The sequence below is a fragment of the Rhyacophila brunnea genome, unplaced genomic scaffold (genome assembly GCF_057557595.1).
Source record: "Rhyacophila brunnea isolate RB1 unplaced genomic scaffold, BYU_Rbru_1.0 scaffold_4, whole genome shotgun sequence".
In the NCBI taxonomy this organism is placed as follows: Eukaryota; Metazoa; Arthropoda; class Insecta; order Trichoptera; family Rhyacophilidae; genus Rhyacophila; species Rhyacophila brunnea.
This window is the reverse complement of record NW_028233068.1, coordinates 29,330,467-29,347,062: the sequence shown is the minus strand read 5'-3', so window position 1 is coordinate 29,347,062 and position 16,596 is coordinate 29,330,467. Positions and strand designations below refer to the sequence as shown.

Genomic DNA, 16,596 nt, shown 5'->3' with positions numbered 1-16,596 from the left:
ATGTGGGTAGCTACACTAATTAAGTAGGTAGGTAGATACCTACTCTTATATATTTATTTCTATATAAGTGCGCACCTTATTCAGTTATTTATAATAATTAGTACATATTATTTATACGTGTGGGCAAATTAAGATTTATGTGGCTAGGTAGCTGGGTACCTATTTACACGACCGGATGATTTTAACTTTCAATCAATTCAAGTTTTAAGTCCCTATTTCGCTATTGCACCTATACAGCCTACGACCTACGTGACAGTACCTTCGTCATAATATGGGTAGAGCTGCTGTAAACCAACTGCGCAAACGTGAAATCTAAAAACAAATGGCTGCTTATTATTTTAGCCATGGCCTGCATTTAGCGCCATAGCGAAATCTAAATCTATAGTTTTATTTTGAACTAAGCTTTTACTCACATGTTTATTGTTTACAAACAAGACGTTTATTCATTACTATCAACTAATTTATTAAGTTTAGTTATACTTTCGTTGGTAGAATTTACACTGTGTTTTTCCAATTTGAAATAAGTAAGTACCTATGTATGTAAGGATAATTTTAAGGTTATTGTACTCTCTCATCTACTAACATCGTCAGTAAATAAAATAATTATTACTTACCATAAATTAAATATCGATGTCAATTGACTAGACAGAGAATAGAGATGACCATTTGGATAACTTATCATAAGTAGGATATCAATTAACATTCTAAATACCAATCAACACTATCATTTACATTATTCATCTATATGTACATATCTTACGAATATTTATCTATTAATTATCCTTTTAATAATACCTATAAATAATGGAAGACGTATCTACTTCCATACTTTGTTGCCAATATGGGTAGGTATCACCGTATGTCCGTATACCATATACTTACCTAAGTATTTATTATAAATATATATTTAGAATGCATTGTGATTAACTTTACTAACCTAACTATAATAATATCTGCATAGGCCACATAATCATTTAGGTTGGATATGCATCTAGCATAGTCAGTCTTACAATAAATGCAGACGAATAAATAAAAAAACAAAATATACTACCAGGAAATTAATTAATTGTAGCTAGACGCTGTTATTAAAATCATAATAATTAGCATGAATTATGCTTTTGTTGTTTTAATAGCTGTCAGCAGTCATACTCGCATATCAATCATACCAGTTTGAGTTCTTAGAGATACCTAAAAACCACAAACAGTTGGATTCAACGGAATACAAAGCACACACGTCTACCGATTCTGTTATAATATTCTGACCCCTACTTCGTACTGCGCCCACGGTGGTGTAGTGGCAGAACGGTGTCTACATTTTTACATTATGTTATCTACCATGTACCTATATTTATATCTGTAACACATGAAAGAAATCATATGTACATATGTACGAGAGAGTGAGACATGGAGAAGATGTAGATACTTATAGAAAATGGGTAAGGTTGAAAAATAAACCGACACTCAAATAAACGATTCGTATAATTATAATCGCGAAAGAAAACAAATGACAGGATACTCTCACAATAGTTTGACAGATGCTCACAGTTACTAGCATACTGAGTTTATAGAACGTAATAAACCATATTACAATTAATTTGTGACAGATTGACGGAAAGTTATCGATAATGGTGTAAGATAGAAAACACGATTTGGAAAATGATATCATATGTACCTACCTACTATGTAAATGTCAATTTCCATAATAATGTGCTCAGTTCAAGTTAAAGAGATTTTGGTAGTGAATACTGCAAAAAAACTGTGTGAAATCAGCGTTTAGATAATAAATTACCAGGTGGCGGCATTGGCATCTGGTAATTTATTCTAGTTACTAAATATTTTTTATAAAGCGTTTTGCACACCTATCTGTAAAAAGTATAGGTACTTAGGTACCTACAATTAATTGCTTGCAAACTTTTTAACCACACAAATGCACATACACATGCATTAGTATAAAACTCAAGGCATCTCCACAGCTGCAGATATTGCTATAAAATTAAATATGATTTGGGTAATCCACAACGTAAAAAAATATTCGCTTTAAACAAAACAACACTCCACAAGCCCACGCGTCGCTACTTAAACATGTGCACAAGCGTTTGTCAATGCATTTTCGCATGTTTTCCAACCGCATTGGAATACAAAAAGCGTGAACATCTTAGTACAAACATAAGTTTAAAATATTCGACAAAAATGTTTGTTACATAAACAGTTTTTAAACATTACATAAGTATTTTATTTGTTGGTGGATAAATGTATGTCGGTCTCTACTAGGATTTACATAATTATCTATTTATTACTGTTTTATTGAATAATGTCGACAATGAATAATTTGAAAAACGATTCATCATTTGAAGCAAAATATGCTATTTTTTGAAATTTTAGAATTGAGGGATTTAAAACGATATCCACAAAACAAATGTTTGGTAGAAAACCACTTTAAATGATCATTACATTATGTTTATTTCCATGATAATTAACTTTAGAACATTATAATGATACAAATATTATTCATACAAAGTTTACGTGTTATTTTTATAACACGTCCCCCGTTAAGCGAATGGCTAAAATCATTTTTATATGTACAGGACAGCTATTAAGATGTGCCAAAATTTACTTGATCTTAACACTGGTTAAAAAAAACTACATGTAGATATAGTTTGATAACCTCTGGGTAACCTAACCCAAAGGGGAAAAAATGCGGCAATAAATATGTAATAAATTAGTTGTACCTGGACAGAGTTGTTATGTCCTAAGTAGTTTCCAATAACAGTCATTTACAACCTTATGTAATTACTCCGGTTAATCAAATCAAGCTCAGTTACATGATTTATTCACTCAGTATGTATTATATCTACCACCTTCTAAACCACCAGTGGCGTCCATTATCAATGTTACCTGGGCGGAATAAAACACCCACTTCGGAGCGGAAGGAATGCTGTTGTTTTCCAATAAATTTGTGTATTTGGACTCAACTCATTGGTCCAGTGGCTAACAACTTAAATTGTATTAAGTAATACTTATTTGTATTTGTACGTTATATAGGTAGGTAAGCACATGACTTTGTGTTGCAGTTATGCTTTTTAATTGATGTTTGTCGTTCGGTTAATGAAATACAGCCAACGCTCGTAAGACTACTAACATAGATATAATATATTCATACACCGATTCAAGCCGGTCACTAGAAAAATCCATATGGAACGACAGGTCTCGTATTTTTTTGTTAAACATGTAGGTACCTAAGTTAGTAGATATATTATTGCAAAGTGTGAATAACGCATGTAGGTACCTATATATCAATTTCAAATATGATATTACAGCAAAATGAAACACATGAATGAGATCATACGCAATAAGTTTAAGGGCCATGCTGTTTTATGTTTATTACATTTTTATCGCCGTCCGAGCTGTTCAAGATTCAATAATAGATACCATTAAAAAATTAATGATACATACTTATCTTATAATATATTGTCTTCTGTGTGTGTCATGTTTTTTTGCATAACTATACTTACAGGAGAGACAAAAAACTTTTTTTTATGAATTTATCCGAGAATATGCATTCAATGTTTTTTTAATAATTCAACTAGGTCCGTGTAGGTATACTTAAATATATTTTTTTAAATATGTCTATCTTCTAATAGTAATACGTATGTACTTACATTATTCTTCACTATATCTCATCTGTACCTACCTGGCATATGTTGGCAAAAAATACAGTAAAAATACATAAGACCCAACTACGTTATATACCATACAAAACCTACTTACCCAACTGTAATTTAATTTTAGGGTGGTTGATTTTATTTATTAAAAATTAAAATCGCGGGTCAGACTCAGGCGCCCCTATTCGCAGGGGTAGTAAAAAAGACCGCCGTAATTATGATAAACGCATAATTACATACCTACCTAGTTACCTGTCTACAATAATTGTCTAAGTAGGTACCTATCTAATTACCTAAGCATTCTCTTTTTGGTCGTTTCCTCATGGCTGAGGATCGTGACCACATTGAAATGTTGTCACCTTTTGAGTGACTAGATATCTGAGCATTTGTAGGTATATACCACAGAACAGATAATAAATTGAATACCGATAGGCTATATTCCTTACGCCGCATGTTGATGCAGTGTTTTGAATGTGTGAGTGTCCTACGAAAATGAAGCACGCATGATGCACGTGCAATAGTGTGCGTAATACACCAACATTAAATGAGCGTAAATGCATAAACCGAGAGCAGTTTTCAGTAACACGTATTCTTGACACGTGTGTAAGGACCCGGGTTCTTCCTTATTCGAGTCGGTTACCTGCTATCGCCTTACCCGTTATTTATTTCAGTTCCCATTATTTCTGAGTTCCCTGGTATATACCTAATATGTAGAAATCAAGTTTATTGAGATGTTATTGGGGGATAAATCATTTGTATACCTATTAATAACTCGTTGATCTAGTTTATATACTGGTATATTGCATTAATTGCATTGGATTCGCAGGTTTCATTTTTTCAAATATGATGTCAACCTCAGTTATGGAGGCGCCGCGCCACTGGCCGTGTAATAAACCGGTTCAAAGCGAGAAACAAAGTGTGCGCCAAATTATAGCAGAGTTGCAAAATAAATATCTCGCATTCGCGGAGATAATAGGCGATCAAGGCGGTTAGAAAAAATATATAAATCTAGTTATTTTCCTTTTGCTCTGCATTCACTTTGAAAAGATTTCTCATTTACTTGTATGACAAGTTGCCGTTAAAAAGTATTTTTAAAAACATTGCAATATTTAATTGCCTTTTATAGCAAATAACAAAAAACTACTTTATTTACGCAAGACTTCCTATTTTGAGAAAGGTATTGAAGTTAACTATACAACCTCTTTGGTGAAAACTATGGACCCAACTACCTAAAACTGAAAAATATTTCAGCAGGTACCTACTTGCATATGCACATATACCTACATATCTAAAATATATTTTGCTTTGCCGGAAAACATCCACTTAAGTATGCTTATATCTGCTTATAGACAGACACTACTTGGATATTAAAAGCAGGAGTAATCAAATGAATTTTTGTTATCAGTGCAACAGCAATAATAAATATACAAGGTAACTTACCTACGACGTTATAGATACCTAAGTCTTTAGTAAACAAAGAAATGCGAAATTCTGTGATGGTCACATGAAGCGCCTAGTTTCAAAAGCCCCTAAAACGGGTTTTGAAAAATTTTGAGTTAGATATGTATTTAGATGGATATTTTTGTTACCTATATGATGGCCAAAGATTAAACTAAAAAAAACGCTAAAAACCGTCAATACGTATGATCAAAAATTAGGGTAAATTTCAAAACACGCTAAAATGGTTGGGTGTGCTTTTCAAATACCCCTAAAATGGAAAGCGAAAATACTCTTTAGAATATAACGAAACAAAAAAGAAATACACGCCGTTCACAGATTTAATAGATACGAGTTTCTCATAGCTACCTAAAATCGTTTTTCTCATTTTTCTCAGAACTACCTAAAATCGTTTTAGGGGCTTTTGAAACTAGGCGATTCACATAATAGATAAAAATATAGAAATGTGAAAGCCAGTCCCCATGTACCATAGTTTTGAAGCAGGATATATTTTGTTCTTTAGGCCAGTGTTTCCCAACGTAGGGCGTACGCCCCACGGGGGTCAATGTGAATGTCTTGGGGGGCAATGTGAAAATCGTCAATATTTGTTACATTTTTTTGTTGAAAAACGCATTTTCGAATTATTTTTTTTTGATATTTCAACCCTGACAAAATCAACAATACATTCATTATTCTCTTGTTAGGAAACTATACAATTTGATACGGGGGCGTGGAGATTTTTTAAGCGTAGAAGTGGGGCATGGCACAAATAAGGTTGGGAAACACTGCTTTAGGCTCTTTATGCTATAAAATTAAACGCGCCAACTGTCCAAACATATTAAAGTCGCGTTAGGTTTATCCAATATTTTTCACACTCTAAATCCGTACCCTGTTATACCTACCACATCCAGTAGGGTAGTCAGTTCCCATTTATTTTGTGTTCTCTGATTTTGGTATTTGTCACCTAGACAGTTTGTCAATCATTTTTTGCCAGAGTTCTCGCTGGAGTGCCGTTCTATGATAGGTATAAATAATTAGAAAATATGTACCTATAGGTACTAGATACAAAATTGTATAATATTGCAGAATGATTATCATTTTATACCGGAAAACCTGTATAAATTACCTCATTATTTCGTGTCTCCACAGAGTACCTATATGCTATAATAACAAACTTTTAACGAGGAATGGTTAGCCATTTTAATACTTAATCCATTATTTCCTTGGATTAAACACATATTGAGCAAACAATACGTATAAGAAATATGTATTATTCCTTTTGCCAGACAGAATTTAGCTGAGGACCTATTGGGTATAGATAATTAGTAGATATTATTATTAAATATAGGTAGGTACATATAGGTAACTGCATCTACATAGCATGTTTGACTATACCCTGACTATAGTGTATTTATTTCACGATTGCGCGTATGCATTCCACCGATAGGTATTAATTGTACACAGACCTATTTCTCATTTCAACTTTAGGTACTCCTGCGCATCTTGCCTTGTAGGTACCTAGAGACTATTAAGTCTAGAGAATTAATAATATCTAACCATGTCCTTGCTTTTTCGTACAAGGTAGTTGTTAGTAATTTTGAACAATCTCAAACACCCAGGCTTTGAGAAATTCACATAAATATTGTGTCCTCACCGGGACCGAACCCAGAACTCTCGGGTGGAAGGCCAGCGCCATACGCACTGCACCACGAGAGCCGCCCTTAGGCCCCGTCCAACGTAGGCGCGTTCGGTGGAGCGTTGAGCGTCGCGCGCAACTCAAACGTATAACCGTATAACCAAAAAAAGACATTGTCTACGAACATTTTCACACACGTCGTAGGGTACATAATATAAGTACCTAAACTACTGTAGCTACTTTAATAATGATTAGGTAGGTATTTATAAAATCGCGTGGATGCAATAGGCGCGTTTAATTAAAACGCCAATCATTAGTAAGCCGACAAATTAATAAGTACTTTGCAGTCGATATCGAATGTATAATTCAATTACAAATACATTCAAACCTACCCACATACATACATTAATCTTTTAATTATAAACTCACCCACTGAGCTCTGAAAAACTATTAATATAATATATTATATTAAGTGGATAGGTACTTACTTAGGTACCTACCTAGTACCTACTTACTTATGTAGTTTACGGAAAATTGACATCCTCGAACAATAATTGACCGCAGATGAAAAATTATTTGAGAATCTATGATCTTTTTGTGATGGAATAAATGAAAATAATGATGACAGCAAACTGAAATTATTCTAAATTCAAAAAGAAATAGGTACCTACCTACTTCCATTCCATAATAATATCATCGAAATTGTTTGTAATGAAATAAAGTGTTCAATAATATTAATTAGGTAGGTATCTAAGTAGGTACCCACTTATTGTTTTGTAATATCAATAACTATTAATTTTCCTCTATACCTACCTATTGTAGGCAGTCGCACATTTTGTGACAAAGAGGTCCAACGCATTGACTGATTTTGAAGATGCCGACGATAAAAAGATGAACTAGGTGGATACCCAATTTTAATTTTCGAAAAAAAATCTACGGATTTAAAAAAAATATTATTTTTAATTTAGTATAAATTACCTACACATACATACCTACGTGGTTTGGTTGCATTTAATTAAATTTATCCGTATAGGTATTAGACTCCTTTTTCACAAATCACAATAACCTAGACCTATTATGCAAAAGTGTTTTCAACCAATTTAGTAGTAGATATTTGGCAAATAGTTTTTATGCATTTATATTCTTTGTTTATATTATATATTTTATAGTTTATATAATATTTTATACTCAACTATTGATAAATTACTTACTTACAGTGACGTCCCTAGACAAAATGCCACCCCATTTTTCATACAGTATTTTTTATCATCCTTTCATGACTCCAATATCTAAGAAATATGTTCTACTGTAATGATATATTTAGTTTGAGATCGCAAAGGTTTGGGCATTATTAAATCGATAATCGATGACGGCGTGACGCTTCGATACAGACTAAAATCGTGGACCGAAGTGGTAGGTGGAACGCTCTGTAAGAGGAGAGTGCATCTTTAATTTCGACGACCAACGCAACTTCCGTGCGTACTGGTTAATAACTAAGACTGTAATTCATAAATTTGCACGTGTCGTTTCTGGTCACCAAGTACGTCGAAGGGCATCGGAAGTAAACTAGACATTGCAAACCCAACAAAACCAGGGAGCTGAATTTTTTAAATAATAATAGGTATTTATACATATTCCACATGATTCTCCTCGATTTGCCGCCCTTCAAGTAACTGCCGCCCCCAGGCGACGCTCAATCTGCCTACCCCCACGGGACGTCACTGCATTTGTTTTGTTTGAACTATTTAAAGGGCCCTCTTTTAATTTTTCTGACGACTCGGTTACGATATTTGGGTGAAAGAAAATCACCGCTAATAATTGTAGGGAATTGGTAGACCTACCAACCCAAAGTAGGTACTTATGTAATTGTAGTTGTAAGCATGTCTACACAAGCATATTTTCTACGGTCGTCAATAATTGCCTGTTACGAGTTGGGGTAGGTGAAAATGATATTTTAATTTTTAAAAAATCAATAATTACCTACCCTCGAAGGAATCTATTAAAATATCATCCACAACAAACGTTCATCTGATTATTATCATGGAACCGCTTAACCGACAAAGTTATTGTGTTTATGGTAGCTCCCACTAACAGTGTTTATATCGCACCTGTTGTATCGGCTTGTCTCACTCGGTAAACCTCCAACTCTTTTTTGTTTTCCGCCCAGACGCGCCTTTGAAAAATAACAATTTAAAACTTTCGCAGTTGGTCATAGGCTAACATTCGTGAGTCAACCTTTAAGAGTAGGTAGGTACACCTACACATATTCATATTGCATTTTGCCTATTAGTTATACATAGGTACCTAACTGAGTATTTTATTTATGTTGCATTATGATTGGTAATTTGAGGAATGAAACAATAATTAATATCTGTCGATATGCAATAAATTAGTCAGTAATTTCTAAAGCTTAATTTCAATAAAAAGCCGATTGCATTTTTAATCAAGATGTCAATTATAATTAGATTACTTACGCAACCAACTGGATACATACTTGTTCAATATTATCTACTTTTTAGTAGGTACCTAGACGACTGACGACCTATGTCGGATGTTAACAGAATACCTACCTCCACCCTTCGCCACTGGTACCTACCTACCTACTTACTTTACCTAGTTAAAATAATACTACTACCTACAAGATTTCTCATTTTACCTGCACAAAGTAAAGGTACAGGTAGCTACTTATGTTCTTATAGATAGCTTATCTGCTGATAGACTATTAAATCATTAAGCGGCACTGCGCAACTGATGTAGGTAGGTAGGTATGCACGTAAATTTCTTCCGTCGCTGAATGAAACTCAGGTGAGAAAATATACATATTGATAGTTGCCTAGAATTAGTTTACTAAGTATAAGTATGATCATGATAAATACGAATTATTTAAAATTAATCATACTTCTTGGCATTTTAGGTAGGTCAAATCTGCTTTTATATGCCAATTTTATAACACTACAAATATCTTTATCCAGCATTTTAATTTTATGTTGATAGGTATTAATCATGTTCATTTTTATCTATAGTTAGGTACCAATATTTCGTCTTTGCCAATTACTAATATGAAATACGATTATTTAGTTAGGTAGGTAGGTACCTAGATGTAGTTTCAGAAATAATCAAAAATATGAAATAATTATATGTTATCGCTTCACAAAAATATTCGATAATGTAAAATAGAATGAGCATTACAATATCTACCTGCTGTAAGGTGCGAGACTGGAAATCCGTGGTTCTGAAATATAGCTCCGCCGGGTCCAAACGGGCCAAGGACGTGAGGTCCCACAGACCAGCCTGGAGGTGGAGCACCTAACCCTGCCTGGTAAGCTGCCGCCGCAGCAGCGAGCGCACTGAAAGGCGTCGGTCTTATGGGGCCCTGTTGTGAAATTCCTTCCCTCTCTTGCAATAGTCTTCTTTGACGATTAAATAACGATTCCCGTTCATCATCACTTCTTCCGTCTTCCATGGACGCGGCGTCCATATTTAAATCTTCAACATCTACAATTGAATCCTCTTGGTTGACTGAATCTTCATAATCATCGTCTGAGGAAGTCATTAAAGGCGGGGTAGCAGCACTTGAATTTAAATTCGATGGAGTGCTCGATCTTTTTTGTCCTGGTAATTCTGGAGCGTTCTGTCTTAACGGGGAATGGGGATTTATTTGGTGGTGATGGAAAATTTCTGGTGATATTCTGTCGGAGTCCATTTCTTCGTCTCTGGCAGGAGACATTTTCGACCTAGGATGTCTGGTATCGGCTAGAAGTGACGCTACGCTAAAACTAAACCTTGCTTGGTTTTTATTCGAATGTCCGTTATTATTTTCTGGGGTGGAGGACTGCCTGTCAGGCGCGGAGGGTCGCTCTGGGCCTGTAGGGCGTAGGGCGTCGGTCGGGGCCGCCATCGCCTGTCGCTGCTTAGCTGCCGATAGGTTTTGAATCGTCATGCTAAAGTCTAGCGCGGATTTCGCTGGACACAGGGGCTGCTTTTTTAACATTAATGTGACTGAGAACCGTGTCAGTTTGACACTTTTGCATCAGATCGTCAGATTCTTCATTCGACAGCGTGACATTTTAATGACATTTTCACCAAGCGACCAAAATGTTTTCTTCAATAATTCTTGTAAATCCTTTTAAAATCTTTAACCCTTGCTCAAGCTTATTTCTCTGCAATCACACAGTGAAGGTTTCAGTCTATTCCGGTTCCCAAACTGTACATTTGTAATGTTTATCACTATGTTTAAGATGGGTCAATTATGTAAAAAAAAATATTAGATAAATCTACATGTGTGACAGCTTACAGTACTGTTTAATTGGTTTATTTATTCAAAACAATATTTTCACAGTAAATGTGATAACATCGATTCATTAGGTATCTACTTTTGTAGGTATAAGTATTGTTTATTTACTTATTTTCATCACTGATATTATATTATCTGCCGGCACTTTTATGTTTTGTAAACAGGTCGTTTAAAGATCATTTAAGACTTAATACAATATTTATAAACAATTAACAATGTGTCATAAGAGTCTTTAATTCAACCTACGATCATAGATAAACATAGGTATAAAAATGGATTTTAGTTTTTGATAGAAAACACTATATCACTAAGGTTTCAGTTTTTCAGTCTCTTAACAAACAGTACACAATTAATACCATATACAAATTGAACAATGTATTGGTTGAAATCCACGGTAATAAGTCAGTAAATGATTATATTTTTATTATTGAAAAAATATTTTTAAACGTTTGTTTTAATACACACACTATATCTCGCAAACATCAATAGCTTTGAAATGAATATCAGACGAATTTTAAATGCAAATATCGATTTTTTGTCCGTTCGCGACCGCTCGCAGCGACTCTTTCCCATCAACTGAAAGTTCCAAAACCGGTCTGGTGTCACTTCACACTGATTTTACTAAAAATGGGTAGTACAATTTTCCATGGGCGTGGCCCGACGGGTCTGTCTCCACCTCCTGCGGCGAACCCGCCAATCGGAGGGGCTGAAGTCTCGATTGATTCGGTCACGTGACGGGAAAATTCGCGAGAGGAAGGGACATTGTGTCTCTTTCTCTGACAAGTAAATTGAATTCGGAACCCTTGTTATTTTATTTTATTAAATGCACGAAGTGGGGTGACGATTTTGGATTGAAGTCTGTATTTTAATAATAATCCATGTTATAGTGACACTTAGCTACCTAGTAGAATTTTATTTGATTTTAATTTTAGTTACCTAAACATTTCGGTATGTAGGTAATCATGTAGGTGACCTTTGACATATTTCACACACCAAAAAAATGACATTGTTCATTACTTAGGTACCTACCTACCAGTGACGAAGGGTGGAGGTAGGCTGTTAGATCCGACATAAATATCTACATAAATGTCATAAATAGTGCACACTAAACTTTGCCAGTCAAACGCATTTCTTTTAATTCAACTAAGACTGCAATGAGTAGATAGTGCTTGTTAATTTTTAAAATTCAATCAAACCCTGCCTAATCCAAGCCACAGTAGATAATAGTCAAAAAATATTTATCTATGTATAAAATAACAAAAAATAAGCCATTAAATCATACATAATTTTAGATATTTTATAGATAGAAGAACAATATATTAATTTTATATATTATGGTTTGGTTAGGCAGGGCTTAATGAATTAGGCACCATCTATCCGTATGACTGACAAAGATTATTGTACGATAACATCTTCTTGGCTATGTGTTAAAATTGTGAACTAACATGCTCTGCCCATTTTACCCGCAATTCCATTATAAACTAACAAGCTCCTCCCATTTAGTAGACAACAACGCCTAGAAGCGTAGCCAAGAAGATGTTGTCGTACAATAGTGTCCAATATTTATGTCGAATCTTAACGGCCTACCTCCACTCTTCGCCACTTCTACCTACGTATCCAGTTGTTAATTATACACCTAAAATGTTTTATTTTGTGGGTACCTACATAGGTACTTATACTTATACCTAACAGTGGCCTGGGGTGGAGGTAGGCTGTTAAGATCCGACATAAATAGTGCGCGCTAAACTTTATCAGACAAACGTATTTGTTTTCATTGAAATAATACAACAATGTGTAAATAGTGTTTATTAGTTTTTTTTAAATTCAACTAAACCCTGCCTACCCAAGCCGTAGTCGATACTTACCTAATAGCCAAAAAATATTCGTTTAACTATAAAACATCTAAAAGTATGCCATTACTCTATACATAATTTTAGATATTTTTTATAATTTTTTTATCGATTATGATATGGTTTAGGCAGGGCTTAGTGACCTTAAAAAACTAACCAATATGTACCATTTGTAATAATACAATGTGTATGTACCCATTCTTAATTACAGTGGGTATGTACCCATTCTTAATTAAACGAAAAGAAATAAATGTGACTGAAAAAGTATGTAGGTAACTAGGTAGGTACCTATCTACTATTTTTGTCGAATCGCCCACAGCATACCTAAACTATAGTGTTTTGGTTTTGGCAGAGTTTAATTGAATTTAAAAACTAATCCGCACCACCTGTCAATATTATTATTAAGGCTATACCTACCTCAGTTGAGGTATGGTCTAAAAAGATCGTGGCTAGGCGATGCGCGGATTGTGCAAATGACGCGTGCCGAACGAAATATAATTTGTCATAAAAATCCAACATGCGTCCATTTAATGTTATGTTTATTGTTATATTACTAATAATAATAGTACCTATATTCATTGATTTGTTTTCTTTTTTAAGTGCCTACATACGTAAAGTTTTTTAGTCATCTTTACACGATTTAAGAATATGTTCATCTGACGCCATGACAAAACAATTCGACGTGCGGACACCTCGACTGTCTGTCTCCGATTGGCGACTAGTGAGAAATTTCGTCGCACCTACTGTTGAAAATTATTTGCCATTTCACTGAAGTACGCTCTTAATTCAATGAAAACAAATAAGAATGACTGACAAAGTTTAGTGTGCAATATTTATGTCGAAACTTAACAGTCTACCTCTACCCCTAGCCGCTGATACCTAATTATTAGGTTACAAACGTTTCAATGCAAGGAAATACCTAGGTACCTATCTAGGATTTCGGCGTCCTGGAAGGCCGCTAAATACCTACCTACTTACTATCCACAGAGTGTATACCTACGACGAAACTGCGAGATGTTGGCATGACATGGGAACACACAATAAAACTGGCGAACGGCAGGAATTCTTGGAGTCAACACACTGCGCCATCCATATTCTCCAGTTAACTAATTGCAAAAAATATGGCACCGAAAGAATTTTTTAATAAGTTTTTTGGTTTAAATTTGTATATCGAAACCAATCGCAACATTCAAAGGTTGGACATGCAAATATCATTAATTTTACACACATCAGCCAAAAACAATATCTATGTTGAAATTCGTGCAATATCGAACATCAAAAAAAAAGAATATCTACTATTAACAGTGTTTAACAACAATTTTTTATTTATGGTTTTGATAAAGTAAAAAAAAGTATAATAAATTATTTAAGTGTCACCATAAGCACGGTTTCCACGGTAGTGGTAGGTGCCTATAAAGCAGTGGCGAAGGGTGACTTTTGGAAAGAGGTAGGCTGTGGAGATATGATAAAAAGAGCACACTTGTCAGGTATACTTACGAGAATAGTACGATATTTACTACTAATGAATAGGCACACACTAATAAATGATAACGACACACTAATTCAATGAAACTTCAAAAACTCATTGACGACATAAAAATGAGCGATGTGTTTAAATTACGTATTTTTCAAAACATGTATACCCATCAAAAATCATTAGATAAAATTTATTTTTATTTTTAAAAACAATCTATACCTACTTACTTATTTATTAATATTCGATTAAACGCCGTTAAAATTATTTTTTTAATTATCTAATTATTAATGATTTTGGACAAAGTGCGCAGTCGTGACAACAATATTATGCGCGAATGTTTTAGGCTCTGCGAAAGGAGCTTGCCTCATTTCGTACAAATCAGCAGACTTGCTGAGGTTACGAGACGTAAAGTCCATACAAAAAAAATTCAGAATTATTCCAAACATAATCGGAAATTTATTTACGTCGAGAAGAGTTGCGGCATTTATTATTTAATTTACGGCGCGGCGCGCTGTGGTTTTTTTAATACCTTTGCAGTTGTTTTGTAAACTGTGTAATACTGTAATACATTCCTACATATGCGATCTCGTTGGCAAAATAAATAATTTTTATATAACATAAAATAATGAAGTGATTAAGTATATAAATATGTCAATATGCAATTAAAAAATATTTTTCTTAAGAAGGTAGGCTTTAAATAATCGCCTAGTATGGAGTCTTCGCCACTGCTATAAAGTAGATATCTACTTATTGTTTGCTATCATTGAATCATGCATCGCAGCAAACACAATGCCCTATACCTACTTAGTGATAATATAAATATATCTACCTACTGTATAATATTTTAGATACCTATGTATTTTTGAACATATTCCTAATGTTTTTAAGTGTTGGTAGGTACTACTTTTACTTAAGTAGGTACCTACCTACAATTTCCATCGACTATTTTTCAGTGCGTTTTTCTTTCCTGCCTCAGTCATAATATCATAACAAGCGTGCCGTGTCTGAATAAAGCAATAGTTTTCTGAGTTCACAAATTGCATGTCAACTATCAATAAAATTATAAGTACCTATTTCAAATGTCTTACAAAGGTGCTTTCCAAGTACCAACCTACTTAGGTTCTAAAAATATGAATTAAGTATTTTAGGTACCTATTATGTATTATTTATGTACCTACTAACAATATCATAGTACGTCGGTATCTACCACAGAACAGATAATAAATATAACGCATTATGCACGTGCAATAGTGTGTGTAATACCTACACCAACATTAAATGAGCGTAAATGCATAAACCGAGAGCAGTTTTCAGTATTCGACGTAAAACGTATTCTTGACACGTGTGTAAGTTTAACCCGGATTCTTCCTTACTCGAGTCGGTTACCTGCTATCGCCTTACCCGTTATTTATTTCAGTTCCCATTATTTCTGAGTTCCTACTTACAGATCCACAGTAAGCACCTATCAGTGGTGAAGACTGGTGGTAGGCTGTTAAGATCCGACATAAATAGGGCACACTAAACTCTGTCAATCACACTTTTTTCTGTTGTACTTACCTACTAGGAATAGAAATTGCAGATGGTGCTGGTTGGTTTTTAAAATTCAATTAAACTCTGCCTAAACCATACAATCATAGTGGAGGTAGACTGGAAATCCGACAAAAATAGTGTCATACTTAATTGTTTTCATTGAATTAAGAGTAGGTAGGCACAAATTGCAGATGGTGTGTGTTAGTTTTTTTTTAATTAATGTTACCACTACCTAACCATACCATAATAGTTAAAATCTATAAGTATCTAATATCTATAAACTATCTAAAAATATATTATCAATTTTAGATGTTTTATAAATCAAACGAATATCTTTTTTATTATGGGGTTAATCTAATGTGATTTGGTTTAAGCAGGTGTTAATTGAATTTTAAAAACTACCCAACACTATCTGCAATAGTTCGTAGTCTCAATGAAAACAAATACGTAGGTACCTATAACCATGGTCCCCACACGCCGAAGCAGGCCTCCAGGCTAGGATCTTTTGACGGGACTCCTACAAATTGCTTAGGTTTATGGTGGCAGTGTGATGATCTACAACTACATTCTACATTCAACACTACACTAACGTTTTCCAAATGGTGTTCGAGGTAAAATTAAGGGTAGGCTGTATCTATTGTCTAAGGGTAGGCTAGAATTCAGTGTATTTGTACAATCACGTGCCTAACCACAAATCTCCTGCCCTTTAT

The 16,596-nt window shown here is 34.2% G+C and overlaps 1 protein-coding gene across 1 annotated transcript in view; it reads right to left on the bottom strand.

Moving 5' to 3' along the window:
• The window catches only part of Dr (muscle segmentation homeobox protein Drop), a 42,137-nt gene extending 30,545 nt beyond the window's left edge, over nucleotides 1-11,592 (bottom strand). Inside the window, exon 1 of the mRNA XM_085953906.1 lies at nucleotides 9,934-11,592. Coding sequence (XP_085810032.1) covers nucleotides 9,934-10,726 — 793 coding nt within the window. The 5' untranslated portion in view covers nucleotides 10,727-11,592. The remainder of the gene's footprint in view (nucleotides 1-9,933) is intronic.
• Nucleotides 11,593-16,596: the final 5,004 nt, after the last annotated feature.